Source organism: Salmo trutta, chromosome 14 (genome assembly GCF_901001165.1).
Source record: "Salmo trutta chromosome 14, fSalTru1.1, whole genome shotgun sequence".
Taxonomy (NCBI): domain Eukaryota; kingdom Metazoa; phylum Chordata; class Actinopteri; order Salmoniformes; family Salmonidae; genus Salmo; species Salmo trutta.
The window spans coordinates 42,266,978-42,292,450 of NC_042970.1; the positions used below are offsets into that span (position 1 = coordinate 42,266,978).

The following is a 25,473-nucleotide window of genomic DNA, read 5'->3' on the forward strand; positions in this document are numbered from 1 at the left end:
GAATCATCTTATGGAACAGTTCAATTAAACCATGCCTCCCCTGCACATCTGGTGGTCAACCAATAACTCGTGCTGACTCCAGATTAGAAGGTTGCATGTTCAAATCATGTTGGGGTTAAGGTTTTTATGCACTCAGCCCTGGCTTAAGCTATGTACCTTTTATTCCTTTTATTGTATTATTCTTGTTTTTGTTTTGTAGTCTTTGCTGTAGTACAGTGTCCTTGAGTTTTTTGAATGGCGAGACTGAAAAAACAGCTTCTATCTCAAGGTCATCAGACTGTTAAATAGCCATCACTAGCCGGCTACCACCAGGTTACTCAACCCTGCACCTTAGAGGCTGCTGCCCTCTATATACATAGACATGGAATCACTGGTCACGTTAATAATGGAACACTAGTCACTTTAATAAGGTTTACATATATATATATATATATATATATACACTGTATTCTATTCTACTGTATTTTAGTCAGTGCCACTCCGACATTGCCCGTCCTTATATTTTTCTTAATACGATTCTTTTACTTTAGATGTGTGTGTATTGTTGTGAATTGTTAGATACTACTGCACTGTTGGAGCTAGGAACACAAGAGTTTCGCTACACCCGCAATAACATCTGCTAAATATGTGTATGTCACCAATAAAATTGGATTTGATTTGACGGCACTGTAAATCCCATGTATTGTTTTTATTATTCTTACTATTATTTAGGAGTTAGGGACATCAGATCACAGGTGTGGAGGACAGCACAGATGTGGAGGACAGTACAGGTGTGAAGGACAGCACAGGCGTGGAGGACAGCCCAGGTATGGAGGACAGCCCAGGTATGGAGGACTGCACAGGTGTGGAGGACTGCACAGGTGTGGAGGACAGAGGTCTTGGTGGAAGAGTAGAATGTGGAGGAGCGGAGGACAGCAGACTGACTGATGCGTGTAGAGGTGTGGACTGGATGCTGGCAGATGGGGTGGGCGCTCCAGGTACTCCTTGAAAGTAATATTATTGGCAGAATGCTTTTTTGTGTCATTCCTAGCTGGCTGAGAGACAGATTCTCGAATCTCTCTGCATCGATGCCACCAGCATAGCCCAGAGCATATTCAGCCACCCACTTGAAGGTCTGCTCCCTATAAAGGCTGAACTGCATTCTGTGTTGACCCAGCAAGTGTGCCCTACTGTCAGAGAAGTATAGCCCTCCTGGCTGAATTTATCAGGAGACATAGCCCTGGTGCACTCTCTTTAACATAGTGCTATATATCATTTGGGTAGTATAAATGCCATTTGGACATGGTTCACTGACTTTTGGGTTTGGAAACCGACTCCCTATGATCGTACATGGCAAATGAACATAACATCCTGATTTGGCACTTTCAAAACTTTCATATTGCATTTGGACATTTCTTATGGCATTTGGCAATGGTTCACTGACTTTTGACTTTGACTTTTGACTTCCTATGAAATCATATTGCAAATGGACAAAACATACGCCTTATGGACAAGTAAAAAATATATGACAATAAAATATGACAAAAGTATGTTCATACAGTTCTTATACATGTATAATTGACCAAAAAATCAAAAGAATTTCGAAAAATGGTCCAGAAGGCACTTTTTTAAGGGGGTGAAAAGTGATTCAAAATTTGACTCTTGGGTCTTGACTTGATGTGCATTTGCAATATGAAAATCTTCCGTGGAGCACGCTCGCCATCTATAGGATTTTTGCTGTTTGACACTTGGCCTTTGCCATATGACATTTGCAATAAGTTTTGAATGAAACGGCGTCCATTTGAGTGGTATTGTACATCGTGTATATGTTTCTTACGGTGCCAATAAGATCCCATTCATTTTTGTCCGTTTCAGGGGGGTATTCCCTTACATAGGTATTCCTCTTATCCAGATGGGTTAGGGCAGTGTGCAGTGTGATTGCGATTGCGTCGTCTGTGGACCTATTGGGGTGGTAAGCAAATTGGAGTGGGTCTAGCGTGTCAGGTAGGGTGGAGGTGATATGATCCTCGACTAGTCTCTCAAAGCACTTCATGATGACAAAAGTGAGTGCTACGGGACGATAGTCATTTATCTCAATTACCTTAGTTTTCTTGGGAACAGGAACAATGGTGGCCCTCATGAAGCATGTGGGAAAAGCAGACTGGGATAGGGATTGATTGAGTATGTCCATAAACACACCAGCCAGCTGGTCTGCACATGTTCTGAGGACGTGGCTAGCGATACCATCTGGGCTGGCAGCCTTGCAAGAGTAAACATGTTTAAGTGTTTTACTCATGTTAGCCGCAGTGAAGGACAGCCTGCAGGTTTTGCTAGCGGGCCATGTAAGTGGCACTGTATTGTCCTCAAAGCGGGCAAAGAAGTTGTTTAATTTGTCCAGGAGCAAGACGTTGGTGTCTGTGACGGGGCTGGTTTTCTTTTGGTAATCCATGATTGACTGTAGACCCTGCCACATACGTCTCGTGTCTGAGCCGTTGAATTGCGACTCTACTTTGTCTTTATACTGATGCTTAGCTTGTTTGATCGCCTTGTGGAGGGAATAGCTACACTGTTTGTATTCGGTCATGTTTCCAGTCGCCTTGCCATGATTAAAAACAGTGGTTCGCGCTTTTAGTTTTGCGCGAATGCTGTCATCAATCCACGGTTTCTGGTTGGGGAAGGTTTTAACCTCTCTCGGGTATGTGGGACGAAATCGTCCCACCTAGTCAACAGCCAGTGGAATCGAGTGGCACGATATTCAAAAACCTTAAAAATGCTATTACTTCAATTTCTCAAACATATGACTATTTTACAGCATTTTAAAGACAAGACTCTCGTTAATCTAACCACATTGTCCGATTTCAAAAAGGCTTTACAACGAAAGCAAAACATTAGATTATGTCAGGAGAGTACCCAGCCAGAAATAATCAGACACCCATTTTTCAAGCTAGCATATAATGTCACAAAAACCTAAACCACAGCTAAATGCAGCACTAACCTTTGATGATCTTCATCAGATGACACTCCTAGGACATTATGTTATAAAATACATGCATGTTTTGTTCAATCAAGTTCATATTTATATCAAAAACCAGCTTTTACATTAGCATGTGACGTTCAGAACTAGCAAACATACCGAAAACTTCCGGTGAATTTACTAAATTACTCACGATAAATGTTCACAAAAAACAAAACAATTATTTTAAGAATTATAGATACAGAACTCCTTTATGCAATCGCGGTGTCAGATTTTAAAATAGCTTTTCGGCAAAAGCACATTTTGCAATATTCTGAGTAGATAGCTCCGCCATCAGGGGCTAGCTAATTTGACACCCACCAAGTTTGGTGTTCACTAAACTCAGAATTACTATAAGAAAAATTGGATTACCTTTGCTGTTCTTCGTCAGAATGCACTCCCAGGACTTCTACTTCATCCACAAATGTTGTTTTGGTTCAAAATAATCCATAGTTATGTTCAAATATCCTCTGTTTTGTTCTTGCGTTCAAGACACTATACGAACGGTGACACGCGGACGCATGTCGTGACAAAAAAATTCAAAATATTCCATTACCATACTTCGAAGCATGTCAAACGCTGTTTAAAATACATTTTTATGCGATTTTTCTCGTAAAATAGCGATAATATTCCGACCGGGAGACGTCGTTTTCGTTCAAAGACTCAAAGAAGAAAATGGACTCTTCACGTGCACGCGCGCCCCCGTTTCATTGTTCTCAGAACGACCACTATCCAAATGCGCTACTGTTTTTCAGCCAGGGACTGCAGAGTCATCATTCAACGTTCTGGCGCCTTCTGAGAGCCTATGGGAGTCTTAGAAAATGTCACGTTACAGCAGAGATCCTCTGTTTTCGATAAAGAGGCTATAGAAGGCCAAGAAATGGTCAGAGAGGGCACTTCCTGTACAGAATCTTCTCAGGTTTTGGCCTGCCATATGAGTTCTGTTATACTCACAGATGCCATTCAAACAGTTTTAGAAACTTTAGGGTGTTTTCTATCCAAATCAAACAATTATATGCATTGTCCGGTTGGAATATTATCGCAGTTTTACATAAAAAATACCATAAAGATTGATTTTAAACAGCATTTGACATGCTTCTAAGTACGGTAATGGAACATTTTGACTTTTAGTCTCTGGTACCGCGCTCGCGCGTTATGCCTTTGGATAAGTGATCTGTACGCACGAACAAAACGGAGGTATTTGGACATTAATATGGATTATTTCGAACAAAAACAACATTTCTTGTGGAAGTAGCAGTCCTGGGAGTGCATTCTGACGAAGATCAGCAAAGGTAAGAGAATATCTCTAATACTAATTCTGAGTTTAGGTGACCCCGAACTTGGCGGGTGTCTGTATAGCTTGCTGTGATGGCGAGCTATGTACTCAGAATATTGAAAAATGTGCTTTCTCTGTAAAGTTATTTTAAAATCTGACACAGCGTTTGCATCCAGGAGTAATCTATCTATAATTATTTAAATAATTGTTATATATTTTGTCAACGTTTATGATGAGTATTTTTGTAAATTGATGTGCACATTCACTGGATGTTTTGGTGGGAATACATTTTCTGAACATCACGCGCCAATGTAAAATGCTGTTTTTGGATATAAATATGAACTTTATCGAACAAAACTTACGTGTATTGTGTAACATAATGTCCTGGGAGTGTCATCTGATGAAGATCGTCAAAGGTTAGTGCTTCATTTAGCTCTGTTTTGGGTTTTATTGACACATGTCCTTGCTTGGAAAATGGCTGAGTGATTATTTTGGACTATGTACTCTCCTAACATAATCGAATGTTTTGCTTTCGCTGTAAAGCCTTTTTGAAATCGGACAATGTCGTTACATCAAGGAGAAGTGTATCTTTAAAATGGTGTAAAATAGTTGTATGTTTGAGAAAGTTGAATTATGACATTTTGTTTCACTGGCTGTGTCCCGCAGGTGGGGGCAACTGCGCCTCTTCAACCTCAGGAGGCTGAAGAAATTTGGATTGTCACCCAAAACCCTGACAAACCTTTACTGATGCACAATCGAGAGCATCCCGTCGGGCTGTATCACCGCCTGCTACAGCAACTGCACCACCCTCAACCTCAAGGCTCTCTAGCGGGTGGTGCAGTCTGCACAATGCATCACCGGGGGTAAACTACCTGCCCCCGTGACCCCTACAGCACCTGATGTCACAGGAAGTCCAAAAAGATCATCAAGGACAACAACCACCCGAACCACTACCTGTTCACACCGCTACCATCCAGAAGGCGAGGTCAGTACAGGTGCATCAAAGCTGGGACCAAGAGACTGAAAAACAGCTTCTATCTCAAGGCCATCAGACTGCTAAACAGCAATCACTAAAGAAGGAGGATGCTGCCTACATTGACATTCCAATCACTGCCACTTTAATAAATGGATAACTAGTCACTTAAACAATGCCACTTTAAATAATGCTACATTAATAATGTTTACATATCTTACATTACTCATATCATATGTATTTTATACCATCTATTGCACCTTGCCTATGCTGCTCGGCCATCGCTCATCCATATATCTATATGTACATATTCTCATTCACCCCTTTAGATTTGTGTATATTAGGTAGTTATTGGGAAATTGTTAGATAACTTGTTAGATATTACTGCACTGTCGGAACTAGAAGCACAAGAACTTCGCTACACTTGCATTAACATCTGCTAACCATGTGTATGTTACCAATAACATTTGATTTGATTTGATTTGTTACCGATGGGCTTTTGCAGCAGACGACCACACTGGGTTCCACTGCTATCAGCTAAAAACAAGGAGCGGCTCCAGTGGGCACGCGATCACCAACACTGGACAACTGAGTAGTGTAAAAACATTACCTGGTCCAAAGAATCCCGGTTCTTGTTGCGCCATGCCGATAGCAGAGTCAGATTATGGCCAAAGCAGCATGAGTCCATGGACCCATCGTGCCTGGTACGGTGGTGTACTGGTGTAGGGAATGTTGTCCTGCCACACGTTATTTCCCTTGATACCGATTGAGCAACAAACATTTCCAATACCTTGTAGAATCCATGCCCAGAGGCTGTTCTGGAGGCAAAGGGGGGTCCGACCCAGTCCTAGATGGGTGTACCTAATAAACTGGCCAGTGAGTGTATTTGTTTGGATAGTTAAGCTAATGTTTAATATTGACCTAAACACCAGCATTTTAGATTTGAGATGAAATGTTTTATATGAGGCGACAGTGCAAAATGTAACCTTTTATTTGTGGGTATTTTCATACATATCTTTTTTACCATTCAAAAATGAAAGACCTTTATGTTTCAAGTCCCCCCATTTCAAGGTGTCATAAGTGTTTGGACAAATTAAGTTGTATTGAATTTAGTGAAAAGTTTTGTATTTGGTCCCATATTTCTAGCATGCAATGATTACATCAAGCTTCTGACTCTCAAAAGGTAAAATAAGAGGTGCTTATATCTGTCCTGTTTCACTGCATGTTCAACCTGTACGAGTGTGGAATGGAAATGTGTTTTTTGCATATCCCAACTACCCCTGAGAGTGGGGTCATGGCCAAGGATAAGTCATTGTTGATGGGTACCCTGGAACAATTAGGATTAAGTGCCTTGCTCAAGGGCTGATCGACAAAATGTTCACATTGTCAGCTCAGAGATTTGAACTAGCAACTTTTTGGCTACTGGCCCAACACTCTAACCGCTCTAAATGCTGAGCTACTTGCCACCCTCTAAAGTCTTGCTTGATGCATTTGCAATTTGTTTTGGTTGTGTTTCGGAATGTTGTGCCCAATAAAGTAAATAATGTATTGTTTCATTTTGGAGTCACTTCTAATCTAAATAAATTAACACTTCTACATTAATGTGGATGCTACCATGATTACGGATAATCATGAATGAATTGTACATAATGATGAGTGAGAAGTTACAGATGCACAAAGGTCATGCCCCCTAAACATGCTAACCTCTCAGTCTTACCAATGTCAGGGGAGGTTCGAATTTTTTGATGGGGTAATAAATATGTATGCCTCTGTAACTCTCTCACTCATCATTATTCACGATCCATTCATGATTTCCGTAAATGCCATAGCATCCATATTAATAAAGAAGTATTCAGAAGCATACAATGTCACTTAAATTAAAAGTGATTCCAAAATGACACAACAGATTATTTACTATTAATTTCTATTGGGCACAACATTATCCGAAACTCAACCAAAACAAACTGCAAATGCAGCCTACAAGTTTATAGAGTCACTAACTTAATGTCATTGCATGCTTGGAATATGGGACCAAATACTAAACTTTTGACTACTTTAATACACATGTAAGTGAATTTGTCCAAATACTAGACACATTCAAATGGGTAGACTAGATACATACAGTGCTTTCATTTCTAAACGGTAAAACAGATATGTATGAAGATACCCTCAAATAATAAATGACATTTTGTACTGTCGCCTCATTTAAAACACTTGATCTCAAATTGAAAAAGCTGTAGTACAGAGCCAAATTAAAAGTTTTAGCTTCACTGTCCAAATAAAAATGCAGGAGAGTGTATGTGTGTATTTTATACGTGTGTGTGTGATCATTGTGATTTACAATTATGAACGCTTAGTTTCACTTTGCACCGTGGTCTTGTCTGTTGTTTTACATTTTTGAACATCACAGATTTTACATTAAGTTTAAGTACTTTTCTATTTACTGTTGTCTATATCTTTATGTCATCTTTATGTCATGGTAACTGTCATGGTAATGATGAATCAGTCTAAGCTCTATGTGCTTTATACCGTGTCTATAAGCCTGGTAAAGTTTGACTGCAACAAAGGCCTTAAATATTACTGTAATTCTCTGTGGTGGAAGGGAATTACTGACAAGGGAATTAGTGAGGGAATCAGTTTGAGAAGGCAAGGAGCAGAATTGCTTATCTTGTTCAGATAATGACTAGCTATGTGGGATGCAAGGTGATTTGTAGATAACAGATTTTTTGCAGTCAAAGCGCAATGAAGTTTACCTAAATCCCACACAGTGTGGATGAAATAAAGTGACAGAGACAGCAGGATGCATTTATATGGTAGATGTTTATTGGAGTGGACTTTAAATGTTAAGTGGAGCTGATGATAGAATGGGCCATGACAACAGTGGACCTAACAACAACAAAACCTTTAGACCCAGCTCCTTCATGACATACGGGAGGGGTAGGAACCATTAATAGGGGGGAACCATGTTTTTTTTAGGCCCAGTTGCAGCACTTGCAGCTGATGTCGAACACCAGGCCGGCAGCACAGTGCTGGTCGTAGGTCTTGCCCTGGTTACAATTGTAGAAGTTGTTCTTATTGGTGGGGTCAGCGTATATGCCGTCAGCCTTGCCGGCGCAGAAGCCAGATCCCCCACTGCTACTGCCACTGCCGCTGCTGCCACCTTGACCTCCGGGCTGTGGGGGGTTGAGTGGTTGCTGGGGGCCGATGGGGTCCTTACGGGCGGCACAACCTGGGAGATATGGAGGACATAGGAGTGGGGGGAGTTAGAAGAGAAAGGGGGTTGAGATATTTTCAACGACTATTTCAACCCAGGTCTGGTTGAGATAGTGATAGAGAGGGATGTTATTTTATGTTTGTGTGTGCATGCAGGCTTGCGTTTGTGTCTGTGTCTCTCACCGGCTCCGGTTCCCAGTCCAGATTTAAGGGTGTTGATCAGTGGGTATCTGCCCTGTCCACAGAAGGTTCCAGAGAAGTCATCCAGATCCAGACTCCACACCATGGCTCCTCCGAAGCCAGTGTTCTTCAGCCACTCGATCTGTAGGGGAGAAAGAGAGGGGAGAGGAGGGTTTATTTAACGGGGTCAAATTGGATAAATATGTATAGGTGGTAGAACTTCATCATTTGCCCTATGTTGCTCAGTTGGTAGGGAATGGATCTTGCAATGACAGGATGGTGGATTCGATTCTCGCTGGTGTCACCCATAACAAAATGTATGCACTCACTACTGTAAATCACGAAGATAAAATCTACTGTTTAAATCCATATATTATTAGGCTTATTGTAACAGAGTAGGATGCTACGCCATTACCCTCTAGTTATATCTTTCCCCCAACAGACAAACACCCACACAAACACAGACCTTGTCCTGGTAACTCTTGACGTTGTCATATCCAACCCAGATGTTCTGCTGGGTGTAGCAGTAGGGCACCATCTGGGTAGAGTCCCAGGCCTGGGTAGCTCCCTGCTTCAGTAAAGTGCAGATCTAATGACACACACACACACACACACTTACGTTAGGGTTGGAAGTTGCATGACTCAGGAAGCTGCAGATGTAATCACTCAAAAACATACACTGGGTTTGCGTCCAACATGACACCCTGTTCCCCAGGACACTACCTTTGACCAGAGCACAAAAGTAGTGCACTGTGTAGGGATTGGAAGAGGGTGTAATTTCAGACCTGTCAATTACCTCGTAGTAGGCCAGGAAGCCAGACTGTCTGGTGAATGGTCCAGCGGGGCCGGGGCCAGTGGCGGGAGCGCCCACTCCAGTGTTAGAGCCACTGGCCAGCTGGAAGGTGTGGCCGTAGGTGGGGAATCCAACCAGGAGCTTCTCAGCGGGGGCACCATTGCTCTTCCAGTACTTCATAGCATAGTCCTGAGAACACACACAGTATGTGGTAGTGAGAACACTGGAGAGAGAAGAATTATTAAGAAATATATGCTACTCACTCTCAGCTCAAAACTAAATAGGCAGGAAGAGATAGATGAGCAGAGGAAGAGAGAGAGGAAGAGATGGGTACAGAGAGAGAGACTCACCACATCGAAATAGATGTAGTCTCCCTGATCAGCTGGACCTCTGTAGAGAGGGCTGTTTTCTCCAGTGTTGTGTTCCCAAGATCCATGAAAGTCATAGGTCATCACATGCAGATAGTCCAACACCCTGAGAGGGAGAGAGAGAGGGAGAAAGAGAGTTTCCAACATGCCAAGAAGTATTTGATAGATCATGCATGTTTTAATGTACACATTTTAAATTTTTCCTAAGAACTAATATATGAATGAGACCCAGTGTGTATGTACTGACGATCCAATCTCGGCGATCTGGTATCCGGTGTCGATGGTTCCCTTTCCGGCAGCCACAGCTGCAGTCAGCATCAGACGAGGACGGTTGGTGTTCTTTCCTTCAGCCTCAAAGGCAGCCATCAGCTCCTAGAGGGAGACAGTGCACAGAGGGGTGTGTGTGTTCATTTGGGTGTTCAAGTGTTCATTCTTGTCTGTGTGTTCATTTGTGTGTGCATGAGCTATTTTGTGCGTGTGTGTGTATCTGTATGTGTGATTGTTAATCTGCGTGTGTGTGTGTTATTTATGTGTGTTCATTCGTGTTCGTTCATTCGTGTGTGTGTGTGTGTGTGTGTGTGTGTGTGTGTGTGTGTGTGTGTGTGTGTGTGTGTGTGTGCGTGTGTGTGTGTGTGTGTGTGTGTGTGTGTGTGTGTGTGTGTGTGTGTGTGTGTGTGTATGAGTGTTGAAGTCTAACCTGCAGCAAGGTGGTGAATCTGGCCTTGTCTGCGGGTGGGGAGCCTCTGGATCCGGGATACTCCCAGTCAATGTCCAGGCCGTCAAACTGGTACTGCCTCAGGAACTTGATAACGCTGCTGATGAACGTCTGGCGGTTGGCTGCACTGGACACCATTGCTGTGAACCTGGGTACACACACACAGCTCAGACACAGGGTGTGTGTGTAAATGTGTGTGTGCGCACTTGCATGTTTATATGCATCTCCACTTACGGCTGAGTGCCAAAATTCCATCCTCCAATGGCCAGCAGAGTCTTCAGGTTGCTGTTCCTGTTACCAAATACAAGACTTGGGGTTAGTCCTGGCTTAGGCGTGCATGTGTGTGTACCACGGGAGGCTGCTGTGGGGAGGACAGCTCATAAAAATGTCTGAAATGGAGCAAATGCAATGGCATCAAACACATGGAAACAATGTGTTTCACATATTTGATACCATTCCACTAATTCCGCTCCAGCCCTTACCACGAGCCCGTCCTCCACAATTAAGGTGTCAACAACCTCCTGTGGTGTGTACATGCCTGAATGAGAAAGTTTTTGCCTGCATTTGTCTACGTGTGTGTGTGCCTGCATGCATGCATGCGTATGTGCATGTCTGCTTCAGTGTGTGTTTGTGCATGTGTGTGTCTCTCTCTCACTGGTTCTTGAGAGCCTGGAACTGTCCGTAGAGTTTCTCATCGTCCCATTCGTAGGTCTTGATCTCGTTGTTGGCCATGCCGGCAAAGGCATAGATCAGATGGTCACAGAGACAGGGGTCCACGTTGGTGGGGAAATACTTGCCTGCTCCTGGCCGGTACTGGCCCCAGTTAGTGAAATAACAGGAGAGGATGTAGGAGGATCCTTTGGAAGGGTAGTAGTAATGTTAGAGTTTGGAGTTAGGCAGTTTTAGAGTCAGGGTTGTCATGCTCTGTAAATCGAGTTATTGTTCTCTGATTGGCTACTTACCTACATGCTGGTTACATGTAAATGAAATGTACTTAAAACGTACCTAGCTGCTGACTACATGTAAATTAAATTAACTTAAAACGTACCTAGCTGCGCATGCAGCAGGAGAGCCAGTCCTAGAGAGAGAGAAAAGGAGAAAAGTGTGAGAGAAAGTGAGAGAGAGAAATAAAGAAGGGAGCAAAAGAAGGGAGGAAGAGAAAGGCAGAGGTTTTGTGTTATATTAAACTTTTTAAAAAGTCAACATAATTTAGAACTGTAATGATAATGATATAAAGTGCAGTTCTTCCCCTCAGACATGAATATAGTTTGGTCATGGGGCTGGCAACCTCAGTCCGTAGAAACAGAATTTGACCACAGTAGCATAGACAAAATGCATAGCTAGAGGACATTCGTCAGTTGCCAATTCTCCCCACAGGGAGCCAAAGCCTTAGCATAGAGCATTGTATGTCTGAATGTTGATAATTGTCATTACAATGAAAATGTAAATAAAATGTTTGAAATAAAGAATAAGCAATAGTACAGTTATAAGCTAAAGAAGCCAAAATAAATCCCACTTACCAACGCAGATGAGTAGTTTGCCCATGTTTGCTCTGTACATTGCTCCATGGGCTGCTGGACCCTTTTATACTCTCAACGACCACTCCTATCTCACTCATATCTCTATGACTTTCCCATTCCGCAGCAAAACTCAATCAGCCTCAGTCACTTGTTTGAACAAGGGTTTCCACTGCCTTAACAAAAACACAGATACACTTCATATGTCCTTGTTTTAAAACATGACTTGCTGACGATAAAAAAAAGCAAGTCTGTTTTCAGTTATAATAATTTGGTGAAATTGACAACCATAAAGATGGGTCCATTAGCCACCCCTTATGTAAGGGAGTGCGTAACTGGTGGCAGGGAAGTCAAAGCAAAACTTGGTAATCTACGGAGCAGTTTTATTTATAAAACCACCGGTAACCAGAACCCCAAACAAATGGGTACAAAAACCATCGCGCACCAGAGAAAACGTGCACATGCACTTACAATAATCAATTCCGCACAAAGACATGGGGGGAACAGAGGGTTAAATACACAACATGTAATTAGGAGAATTGAGACCAGGTGTGTGAGAAGACAAGACAAAACAAATGGAAAATGAAAAGTGGATCGATGATGGCTAGAAGACGGGCGATGCCGACCGCCGCCCGAACAAGGAGAGGAACCGACTTTGGTGGAAGTCTTGACACCTTAGCCTCTTCAGTATAGCCTCTATGACTATCCCCTGCACCCTAGCTAGCACCTTTCTCCTACCACCAAACCCACTATATACTTGTGGAGATTGACCTTGAAATGGGATGGATGTACAGAATATGGTGACCATTCTACCAACTCAAGCTCAAGGTTGAGATGTCCCCATAATTAATTCATCTATCTTATGTTTCAGTTCTTCTAGCAGTGACTTGAAGGTTTGGGGATAAGTGCTTAGGGGATAGGAATAAAAGGTGTGACTTTAGGTTAAGGAGCAAGGGGTCTATTTAAAATGAAGCATCAGGCTTGAGACAGACCTGTAAACCTCATGGTCTGCCTAGCAAAAGTTTTGGTACTTGCGGTAGCGTAAATGATAATCGTAATAATGTATCACAATGCAGCGATATAACAAGTAATTATTAAGAAATCAAGTGTACTTTTCAGTGTGTTACCATAGTGTTACCATATTTGTTTTAGTTTAATGGAATCTGTTATTATTACTAATAGTTATGATTTATCCACAATGTAAAAAAAAAACAATTGTCAGCAAATATATATATTTTTTCATTACAGATTCACAATCAGGTTAACTTGTTGTACTGGTGTTTCTGTAGCTGCATCATTAATTGTTCAAAAGGAGTTAAGTGCTCTGATATCTACCTTATCACATTTAACATAGTGTATCAGTCCTTCTAAGTACCTTGAAAACAATCACTGCCTAAGTTGATATCTTGGTTGAAGGATAGCAGGTGCACAGCACACTCTGACTAAGCGTTTTGCTATCTGCAAAGTTTTTAACGCACGCAAACACTGCCTTCTTTGCTCAGCGTAGGAAATGAATCAGGAACTAGTAAATGACAAAGCAATGCCCGAACAGCGACGTGAAGCCTGGAAAGTCAGATTAAAAGTCTGATGCCATACCGATTGAACAACAGCTGTCTTTGATTCGTTGGCGAGGAGAATTCTTAGAAATATTTTGGTAGCAGAATTGTTATATGATTGGTTGTCGCAACCCGAAATGTTCTAGACTCCACTTTGTCAGGGGGTGCCATACGGGCACTGGACATGCTGTCACATCCCTTTTGTGCCAGGGGGGAAGCACGTTCCGATGGCGAGGAATCATCTTGTGGAACAGTTCCATTAAACCATGCCTCCCCTGCAGATCTGGAGGTCAACCAAGACCTTGTGCTGCAACAGTAGTGGGTCTGACTCAAGATTAGAAAGTTGGATGTTCAAATCATGTTGGGGTTAAGGTTTTTATGCTCTCAGCCCTGGCTTAAGCTATGTAGCTTTTATTCCTTTTATAGTATTATTCTTGTTTTTGTTTTATAGTCTGCTGTACAGCGTCCTTGGGTTTTTTGAATGGCGAGATAGTGAAAAAACAGCTTCTATCTCAAGGCTATCAGACTATTAAATATCCATCACTAGCCGGCTACCACCCGTTTACTCAACACTGCACCTTAGAGGCTGCTAAATATCCTCTCACTGTCAACTGCATTTATTTCAGCAAACTTACCATGTGTAAATATTTGTATGAACATAACAAGATTCAACAACTAAAGAAACTTGCGTGGACTTATTGGAAGGTTCGGTAATAAATGTTTTATATATAAACTCAACAAAAAAGAAAAGTCCTCTCAGTGTCAACTGCGTTTATTTTCAGCAAACTTAACATGTGTAAATATTTGTATGAACATAACAAGATTCATCAACAGAGACATAAACTGAACAAGTTCAACAGACATGTGACTAACAGAAATTGAATAATGTGTAGTGTGTCCCAGAAGAAAGGGGGGGTGTCAAAATTCTAAGTAACAGTCAGTATCTGGTGTGGCCGCCAGCTGCATTAAGTACTGCAGTGCATCTCTACCTCATGGACTGCACCAGATTTGCCAGTTCTGGATGTGAGATGTTACCCCACTCTTCCACTAAGGCACCTGCAAGTTCCCGGACATTTCTGGGGGTAATGGCCCTAGCCCTCACCCTCTGATCCAACAGGTCCCAGATGTGCTCAATGGGATTGAGATCCGGGCTCTCAGCAGAACACTGACATTCCTGTCTTGCAGGAAATCACACACAGAACGAGCAGTATGGCTGGTGGCATTGTCATGCTGAAGAGTCATGTCAGGATGAGCCTGCAGGAACGGTACCACATGAGGGAGGAGGATGTCTTCCCTGTAACGCATAGCGTTGAGATTGCCTGCAATGACAACAAGCTCAGTCCAATGATGCTGTGACACACCACCCCAGACCATGACGGACCCTCCACCTCCAAATCGATCCCGCTCCAGAGTACAGGCCTCGGTGTAACGCTCATTCCTTCGACGATAAATGCGAATCTAACCATCACCCCTGGTGAAACTTGTCAGTGAAGAGCACTTTTTGCCAGTCCTGTCTGGTCCAGCGACGGTGGGTTTGTGCCTATAGGCGGCCTTGTTGCCGGTGATGTCTGGTGAGGACCTGCCTTACAACAGGCCTACAAGCCCTCAGTCCAGCCACTTTCAGCCTATTGTGGACAGTCTGAGCACTGATGGAGGGATTGTGCGTTCCTGGTGTAACTCGGGCAGTTGTTGTTGTCATCCTGTACCTGTCCCACAGGTATGATGTTCAGATGTACTGATCCTGTGCAGGTGTTGTTACACGTGGTCTGCCACTGCGAGGACGATCAGCTCTCCATCCTGTCTCCCTGTAGCTCTGTCTTAGGCGTCTCACAGTACAGACATTGCAATTTATTGCTCTGGCCACATCTGCAGTCCTCATGCCTCCTTGCAGCATGCCTAATTGCCTACAGTCTGTTAGCTGTTAGTGTCTTAATGACCGTCCACAGGTGCATGTTCATTAATTGTTTATGGTTCATTGAACAAGCATGGGAAACAGTGTTTAAACCCTTTACAATGATGATCTGTGAAGTTATTTCGATTTTTACTTATCTTAGAAAGACAGTGTCCTGAAAAGGGGTGTTTTTTTTATATATGTGAGTGAGTGAGAAGTTAATACAATTGCTGAACAGTGTTTTCATCATTCTTGATTGCAACCGCTAGCAACAAGAAGAAGCGTTGCGATGTGTGTGGACCAAAGAAGAACAGGAAGTCACAGTACACATGCATCAAGTGCAAGAAATACATTTGCAACACACACACAGTAAAACTCTGTCCCTCATGTGGTGTGTAGACCGGCCTTAATTTGTGTTCAATTAATATTTCCATAAAATACTGTATGTAAAATTTGTCCTTCCAAGCTGTTCAGTTCAAAGCAATAAACATCAATAGTGAGGAAAACCTTGTTTCATTTATATTTGTTCAAAATAAACATGATTTATTCTACCCATGTCTTGCTTAAAACAATTTTTTTTAACAAAAATCACATTTTTTTTTTTAAATAGCGCTTTTATTGATAAATGTGATCTAGCAGAGGTAAATGGCAAATATTTACCATGTATGCTGTCTATATTGGTTGTAATTGATATAAGTCAACATCTAAGTATTTTTATGTGAATCGTTCTGGCTGTATTGTTTAAAAAAAAACAATAATGTTGTGGGTCCATCAGACCCGCGAACATTGGGTGAATTACAAAAACATGAACACCACACAAGGGTTAAACTTTATTCCTCAATTTTACCGTTTATTGTAAAAGAAAAATGTGAACTTCATCATCCAAGCATCACACGGAACACATGCACAGCCAAACTCATTCCATAAACCAGTCTAAATAACAGTTCGCGCTGACAAAAAAAACAACATAAGTTAGCCACCTAACAGCTAGACTTTACAATGTACCACAGCTCTGGTGAGCACAAGGGACTAATGTAATATGGTTTATAATTTTTTTTGTATCAGCTAAGCTAACAGCAGCTAAATTCTTTAAGATGACAGTCATGTTTGTTTATCTTTGACAAGAGAAAACTCCCCAATTCCAGAATGCCATTCACTATAATGCCGCATTCAAAACAACCGGGAACTCGGAAATCTCTGACTTCAGTGATTTCAAAACAACTGGGAACTGAGCTCCGACTGGGAAAAATAGATTTGAATGGTCGTCCAACTCGGAATTCCAACTCTGGGCCTCTTTCTAGAGCTCCAACTTTCTGATCTAAATATCACTGATGTCATGCTTTTACCTTGTATTTTTCTGAGTTCCCAGTTGTTTTGAATGCGGCATAAGACACAAATAAACAAAGTAAAAAATGGCTGCGCTCATTGCCCGGAAAATATCAACTTAGTTTGGCCATTGTCGTCGAAATTCATAAACAATCATCATAAATTAATATTCTGCCCTCGCAAAAGAGTCCCCTTCTTATGCTTAGCAGATAGATTAAATCGGTACAGCTACTGTAGTGTTGAAGGATGATTTATTGCCACCGCTTCGTAGGTACAGTAATAGTGACTGAAATGATTAAAACTTAAATATAGAAAGTAAAGAACAATGAGTATGACTTATTGTATGCTAGCTGATTACTAGGCTTCATTCTCAATATGAATATGAACATGTATTTGTATACATGTTCATAAACATAGAAATATACAGCATTATGCATTAAATCAGATGTAAATAATTCCCCAAAACATGACAGATCAAATGCACTGAACAGATATCCATGTGTCTATCAAGAAGATGTATACATCTCATTAAAACGATCATCCGTACAAAATATCATTATGAATTGAATGCCAAATATGTTATGATTATTTTTACTTACAGACAATACTTATACATAATGATAGCAAGAAGGATGGAGTTTGATAACGTCTGCAGCTCTACAGTGTGACTTTCACCATTTTGAAATGTAAACAATTATTCTTCTACAGGGTTTAGCATATTAAACGAAACAACACACATCAACACAGGACAGTGGCCCCAAGTGGCGGTTTCAATGCACCTAGTCTTGCGACTCTGGGATATTTCTAAATGTCGCCATTTTCGTGATGGTCAAAATGATTGAACATATTGCAAATGTACGAGGCTGTTTCTCGGATTGAGAACCTTCTAGAGCCACATAACTCACCGTGCACTATCGACTTGAGCTCTAGAACAGGTTTCTAAAGTTTCAGAGCTCTAGGTCTGACGGTTCTTTGATCGTTCGAACGAAGGTAACTATTGCAGGCAGTGTATGTCTCTGAGCCCCACACTGTGTCACTATGTCCTTGCTGTGTGTGTGTGTTAGTTTCTGATGGGATAAATGACTGATTTACAGTTCATGAGGGTTACCTAGTCACACATATAAAGTTTTGAAATGATCTGACTTTTTTAACCCTTCGAAACAGCCCCTGTAACCCATATTTAAGGCACTTCCGGTTGGCACAGGAAGCTTAGAATCGACACATGTTGTCATTGGGGTAGGCTTTCACAGAATCCAGAGTTTTAAGTCTTTATGTTAAGAATTGACTGATTTACACAGGGTTGAATCCAGTGATTTTCACAATCAGTAGGTTGGTTATATCAAAACAACTTTAGGGTGTTTTTAACAACTTCCGGTTGCTCCAGGAAGCTTAGAATCTCACAGGTAGACCTCACAGTAGCCTGATGAATTGTTATTGAAGACAGGTTCATAAGGTTCATAACCCACAAGGTTCATAACCCACAGGTTCATAACCCACATATGTTTCAGGTTGAATTAAGGGGAATAGGCAATGTATTCCTATGGGGAGAGAAGTCATTGCAAACTGTGAGATTTAAACACCTTTTAACTGTTAAGGGTTAATGCCACACGGTCAAGGTTAGGCTTGCACAGATCGGGAGGACCTCAGGAATGTTTCTGAGGTCGAATTGTACTTCTAACCCTAACGGTTCTCTCGCTGTCACCCAAAAGCACTTGAAATGTAGGGCCTACTTTTTCTCACGGTCGCTGCGCTTAGACCGAGCTAGCTACGGTCAAGCGGGGCATCTCGTTGAACTCGGCACAGCCTAGAGATAATGGTAATGTCATTGCAGGCTCTGTGTGTCTTTAAGCACCGCACTTTGTCACTCCATCCTTGCTGTGTGTGTGTGTGTGTGTGTGTGTGTGTGTGTGTGTGTGTGTGTGTGTGTGTGTGTGTGTGTGTGTGTGTGTGTGTGTGTGTGTGTGTGTGTGTGAGAGAGAGAGAGCTTTTCTTTGATATCTGTTTGAAGAAATGACTGATTTACAGTTCATGAGGGTTGCCTAATCACAAATATGAAGTTGTGGAAAGATCTGACCTTTTTAACCCTTCGAAACAGCCCCTATGCCACCATTTTAAGGCACTTCTGGTTGACACAGGAAGCTTAAAGTGAACACATATCCTCCTGGGGTTAGGCTCTTATAGAATATTGAGTTTTAAGTCTTTACGTTAAGAACTGACTTATTTACAGAGGGTTGAACGAGTGTGTGTTGTTTCAGAAAATCACAGAGAATCACAGAAATCTCACAGAGCTCCGAAACCCACCTTAACAGATTCATCTGAACACGCTGCAACTGGATCTGTAACTTTTTGGGGGAAAATTATTATTTTTTTGAATATCACCAATTTGAAATTGTACGATTTCTCTTAAATGACGATAGATAAATGTCTGGTTCTTTTTTTCCTGACACCGTAGGCTCATGTACTTTGGCGTGAAGCGGTCAAATTAGCGCTCTATTTTCATTTTTGACCTTTAATCCCAGAAAAATGGCCTTAACTCAAAAAGCGTTGAGGCCTCGACTCCATCTTGTTCGGGGCCAACTGCCCATTATGCCAAACCAATGCTCACCAAGTTTTGTCTTCGAAGTCTTTTCCATTTAGGAGAAAAGGCCACGTCGTGATTGGTGATGTTTGTTACATTTGCAATATGATTTCATTCGCCCTCCTGTGGTATAATCCGTGACAGGTGAAAAATGACCAAAATTTCAAAATTTTATAAAACGGAAACCGAATGTCCGAGAGACTCTGTTCGATGACTTTCCGAAAAATCCGGCCCTGGTGCATGGCCCGACGCCATCCGTGAATTTTACAAATGTTCGCGGACATCTAGTAAGGGACCGTACATTTGCAATATGGACTTTCTCATCAACAATACAGCAAATGCCAAAATGTTCCCTTCATGTATGGAAAGTCACAGAAAATGCAAGTTTCGAAAGACTTGCTTCTGAAGGAAGGTGAACTTTAAAACAACACCCAAACAGGGACTTGAATCCTGGACCCTCAGATTAAAAGTCTGATGCTCTACCGACTGAGCTATCCGGGCTCTCTATTTGATTGTTTTCATACACCTAACCTGCCGGGCAGAGGCACATGCTGACGAGTGGGCATTGTCAGATGGCACATTTCCCCAGTGAACCAGGCCTCCATTCCAAATGATACAGTCAACGAAATCTGAATTAGGCATCCTCTCCAAAGATGCAATTTATCCAAGACCTTGTGGAAAGTCATAGAAAATGCAAGTATAGAAAGACTGTCTAAAGAAGATGCTGTGTGATTGACAGACTTAAATCAATCTTGGCGAGCGCGCTCCACAGCAAATTTTCAAATTACTAATGGACATAAAGTCAAGACCCAAGTGTCAAATTTTGAAAATGTCTGGACCGTTTTTCGAAATTCTTTTGATTTTTTTGTTAACTATACATGAATTACAACTGTATGAACATACCTTTGTCATATTTTATTGAGTTGTCTATAAGGAATATGCTTTGTCCATTTGCAATATACTACCATAGGAAGTCAAATGTCAGAAGTCAAAAGTCAGTGAACCATTGCCAAATGGCATAAGAAATGTCAAAATGCAATAAATAAGTATTGAAAGTGCCAAATCAGGATGTTATGTCCATTTGCCATATATGATCATAGGAAGTTGGCTTCCGAACCCAAGTCAGTGAACCTTGTCCAAATGGCATTTATACTGGCCAAACGATATATATCATTTTGTTAAGCCCTGAATCAACCTAGAAGGTCTATTTGTCATGCATGATGAGAGAAAAGTGGGTATCTGTCGTTTTTTAACCATTTTTTGAAAAACGTCCAAAATGACCAGGGGCGTTCACTATTGGATGTGCATGAGTGGGGGGTGCTCCCTACCCAGCCGGGGACCCCTTGCACCCCCCTAAAGGCATTGAAAACCATTTTAAAAAATGTGCTCCTGGTAACCCTTTCCAATCACAAGGTGCAGGGCTGTCCATTTGCAATGTGTTTCAATGGGCATTTACTATCACGAATTTGACATGCTCAAAATACTGCAGAAATGCGAAATTGACTGCCTCAATAAATTTGGAATGGCCGGGCAGTGGGAGTGGTTGCTCTCCATCGTTCGTTGTGTTAATTTCATCATGTCCATTTGGTGATGGTTTATCACTGTTTAATCTTACTGCAAATGTACTGTCCATTTGCAATATGTTTCAATGGGCATTTACCATCATTAAATTGACATGTTCAAAAATACTGCAGAAATGCGAAATTGACTGGCCCAATGAACTCGGGATGGCCGGGCAGTGATAGTGGTTCCTCTCCATCGCTCGTTGTGTTGATTTCATCATGTGAATTTGGTGATGGTTTTTCACTGTTTAAACTTATTGCAAATGTACAAAAGTCAGACAGCAAGTCAGCATCCATCAGTCAATAAGATATCATTCTGACACCAAACTGATACAAACTGACACCAAACCCACTTTGTCCAACCCAGTTAGAAGCCAACTATCACATATTTCAGGGAAGGCACAAAGTTCACAGCACCTTCTGTTTAAACCATAATAAAAACATAAAACACGTAGTTATGTTCTAGCTGCGGGTCCAGTTCTGACATTATGTGTATGCCTAGCTGAGGCAACCCCGAATCCCGAGTTTTGGCTCGATAGGTCATTCGGAGCCCGAGCATTAACCTTAATTGGTGCTGAAAATCCACTTTTTCCGGGATTTGCTACGGGGTCCTTGAATGAGCTATCGGACAGAAACGTTAGGGTCCGTCTCCATGGGCCGAGGCGGTTTTAATGCACCTAGTCTTGCGAATGTGGGATTTTTCTAAATATAGTCACTTTTGCGATGGTCAAAATGAATTGAAGTTATTGCAAATGTACGAGGCTGTTTATCTATCTGAGAACCTTCTAGAGCCACATAACTCACCATGCACTATTGACTAAAGTTTCAGAGCTCTAGGTCTAACAGGTTCTTTGATAGTTCAAACAAATGTAACTATTGCAGGCTCTGTGTGTCTGTAAGCCCCACACTGTGTCACTCCATCCTTGCCTGTGGCTCAATTGGTAGAGCATGGTGTTTGCAACGCCAGCATGGTGTGTGCAACGCCAGGGTTGTGGGTTCGATTCCCACGGGGGGCCAGTACAAAAAAAATTATGAAATGTATGCATTCACTACTGTAAGTCGCTCTGGATAAGAGCGTCTGCTAAATGACTAGAAATTTTTACATTTTTTTTGCTGTGTGTGTGTGTGTGTGTGTGTGTGTGTGTGTGTGTGTGTGTGTGTGTGTGTGTGTGTGTGTGTGTGTGTGTGTGAGTTTTTCTTTGAAATCTGATGGGAGAAATGACTGATTTACAGTTCACGAGGGTTGCCTAATCACACATATGAAGTTTTGGAAAGATGTGACTTTTTTAACCCTTAGAAACAGCCCCTACAACCCCAATTTAAGGCACTTCTGGTTGGCACAGGAAGCTGAAAGTAAATACATATCCTCATTGGGGTAGGCTTTAACAGAATCCCGAGTTTAAAGTCTTTACATTAACCTGTTAGGGTATAGGGGGCAGTATTTTCACGGCTGGATAAAAAAATGTACCCGATTTAATCTGGTTACTAATCCTACCCAGTAACTACAATATGCATATACTTATTATATATGGATAGAAAACACCCTAAAGTTTCAAAAACTGTTTGAATGGTGTCTGTGAGTATAACAGAACTCATTTGGCAGGCAAAACCCTGAGACAGATTCTGACAGGAAGTGGATACCTGATGTGTTGAATTGACTTTGAGCCTATGCCATTGAAAAACAAAGGGGGTGAGGAATGTTTTGGCACTTCCTATTGCTTCCACAAGATGTCCCCAGCCTTTACAAAGTGTTTTGAGTCTTCTACAGTGAGATCTGACTGAAGAAGAGCGTTGGAACGGCGATGGCCCATTAGACACCTGGCGTGCGATTTGATGGTGGGTACTCTCATTCCGAAACGTTTTAAAAGAGAACCCAATGGTCCGCCTTGAATTTTATTCATGTTCTGGTTAAAAAAGGCCCTAATGATTTATGCGATACAACGTTTGACATGTTTGAACGAACGAAAATATATTTTTTCCGTTCTTGAAGTGAAGTGAAGTCCGGCTGGCTTAGATCATGTGCTACAACACGGAGGTTTTTGGACATAAATGATGAGCTTTTTTGAACAAAACTACATTCGTTATGGACCTGGGATTCTTTGGAAGTGACATCTGATGAAGAGAATCAAAGGTAATGGATTATTTACATAGTATTTTCGATTTTAGATCTCTCCAACATGGCGGTTAGTCTGTATCGCAATGCGTATTTTTCTGGCGCAGTGCTCAGATTATTGCAAAGTGTGATTTCCCAGTAAGGTTAATTTTAAATCTGGCAAGTCCGTTGCGTTCAAGAGATGTGAATCTATAATTCTTTGAATGACAATATAATATTTTACCAATGTTTTCTAATATTAATTAATTATTTTGTTGTCATGACTTGACTGCCGGTATTGGAGAGAAACGATTTCCTGAACATCAACGCCATAGTAAAACGCTGTTTTTAGATATAAATATGAACTTGATAGAACTAAAAATGCATGCATTGTCTAACATAATGTCCTAGGAGTGTCATCTGATGGAGATTGTAAAAGGTTAGTGCATAATTTTAGCTGATTTTATGGTTTTGGTGACGCCTGTCTTTGAATCGACAATACACTACACACAGCTATTGTCAATGTACTCTCCTAACATAACCTAACTTTATGCTTTCCCCGTAAAACCTTTTTGAAATCGGTAAACGTGGTTAGATTAAGAAGATGTTTATCTTTCAAAGGCTGTAAGTTAGTTGTATGTTTGAGAAATTTGAATTTTGACATTTATTTGGTTTCAAATTTGCCGCTCTTGAAATGCACCTGCTGTTGATAGGGTGCGCCACGGGTGGCACGCTAACGTCCCACATAGCCCCAAGAAGTTAAGAACTGACTGATTTACAAGGGTTGAATGCAGTGTTTTTCACAAACTGCAGGTTGGGTATATCAAAACACCTTTAGGGTGAATTTAGCCACTTCCAGTTACTCCAGGAAGCATAGAATCAACACAGGTAGATGTCATAGTAGCCAACACAATTGCACTTGATCGCCCCCCCAAAAGACACCCTGTCTAGCTCTGAATTCGCTGATAGCTACTTTGAGGAAAAGTGTACTTACTATGCCTGTGATATGTGGTTGTCCCACCTAGCTATCTTAAGATGAAAGCACTAACTGTGGCAGACCAGGTGATTGGGTCAAAACGTTTACACAGATCAGACACAGACAGAGTAGGATTAGCTCAGTTTCAAAGGTGTTTATTAAAATCCAAAGTCCAAAAGAAAAGAATGGGTCTCCCCCAAGAGACCCTCTTTGGGATACCGTCTTCTGGGCTCCGGGTCTTGCTGTATCCTGTGGGGATCAAAAACTGAACTCCCTCCTGTTACCCCTGGTACCATCCCCAACTATACGGGAGTCGTTTCCTCCCCCAGTCTCTCCTGTGTGCTACAAACTCCTCTAAAATCCGAAAACTTCCATTTTTCAAACATATTACTATTTTACAGCTATTTAAAGACAAGACTCTCGTTAATCTAACCACACTGTCCGATTTCAAAAAGGCTTTACAGCGAAAGCAAAACATTAGATTATGTCAGCAGAGTACCCAGCCAGAAATAATCAGACACCCATTTTTCAAGCTAGCATATAATGTCACAAAAAACAAAACCACAGCTAAATGCAGCACTAACCTTTGATGATCTTCATCAGATGACAACCCTAGGACATTATGTTAAACAATGCATGCATGTTTTGTTCAATCAAGTTCATATTTATATCAAAAACCTGCTTTTTTACATTAGCATGTATTGTTCAGAACTAGCATACCCCCTGCAAACTTCCGGTGAATTTACTAAATTACTCACGATAAACGTTCACAAAAAACATAACAATTATTTTAAGAATTATAGATACAGAACTCCTCTATGCACTCGATATGTCCGATTTTAAAATAGCTTTTCGGTGAAAGCACATTTTGCAATATTCTCAGTAGATAGCCCAGCCATCACGGCTAGCCATTTAGACACCGACCAAGTTTAGCCCTGACCAAAGTCTGATTTACTATAAGAAAAATGTTATTACCTTTGGTGTTCTTCGTCAGAATGCACTCCCAGGACTTCTACTTCAATAACAAATGTTGGTTTGGTCCCAAATAATCCATAGTTATATCCAAACAGCGCCGTTTTGTTCGTGCGTTCAAGACACTATCCGAATGGTAAAGAAGGGTTACGAGCACGACGCATTTTGTGATAAAAAATTTATAAATATTCCATTACCGTACTTCGAAGCATGTCAACCGCTGTTTAAAATCATTTTCTCGTAAAAAAGCGATAATATTCCGACCGGGAGTCGATGTATCCGTTCAAAGACGATAGAATAAAAACATGGTGTCGTCTCGTGCACGAGCATGAGTCCCATTGTCCGCTGATAGACCACTTGCCAAACGCGCAAATGTGTTTCAGCCTGGGGCTGCCTCGATATCATTCAGCTTTTTCCCGGGCTCTGAGAGCCTATGGGAGCCGTAGGAAGTGTCACGTTACAGCAAAGTGCTGTACAGAAACCCAGCCTAAAA

General features: G+C 41.5%; 1 protein-coding gene and 1 non-coding gene across 2 annotated transcripts; both read right to left on the reverse strand.

Annotated features, from left to right (window-relative positions):
- Positions 1-8,042: 8,042 nt before the first annotated feature.
- Positions 8,043-12,084, reverse strand: LOC115208115 (acidic mammalian chitinase). Its single transcript, XM_029775917.1, has 11 exons — positions 12,031-12,084; positions 11,559-11,588; positions 11,166-11,367; positions 10,745-10,801; positions 10,493-10,658; positions 10,043-10,167; positions 9,778-9,901; positions 9,431-9,616; positions 9,101-9,223; positions 8,638-8,776; positions 8,043-8,470 (listed from the first exon to the last, which is right to left on the reverse strand). Exons 1-11 carry the CDS (start codon positions 12,068-12,070, stop codon positions 8,214-8,216), a joined length of 1,449 nt encoding a protein of 482 aa, XP_029631777.1. The 5' UTR covers positions 12,071-12,084; the 3' UTR covers positions 8,043-8,213.
- Positions 12,085-19,806: 7,722 nt separating this feature from the next.
- Positions 19,807-19,879, reverse strand: trnak-uuu (transfer RNA lysine (anticodon UUU)). The gene has a single exon. It is a non-coding gene; the product is annotated as a tRNA-Lys (tRNA).
- Positions 19,880-25,473: the final 5,594 nt, after the last annotated feature.

Excerpts from the sequence above, each read along its gene's own strand:
- LOC115208115 (XM_029775917.1), bottom strand. The coding sequence starts at position 12,070 with ATGTACAGAGCAAACATGGGCAAACTACTCATCTGCGTTG. Across the intron at positions 10,802-11,165 it reads TTCCAGGCTCTCAAGAACCA|GAACAGCAACCTGAAGACTC; the intron begins GTGAGAGAGAGA and ends ATTTGGTAACAG. Across the intron at positions 9,224-9,430 it reads GCTTCCTGGCCTACTACGAG|ATCTGCACTTTACTGAAGCA; the intron begins GTAATTGACAGG and ends GTGTGTCATTAG.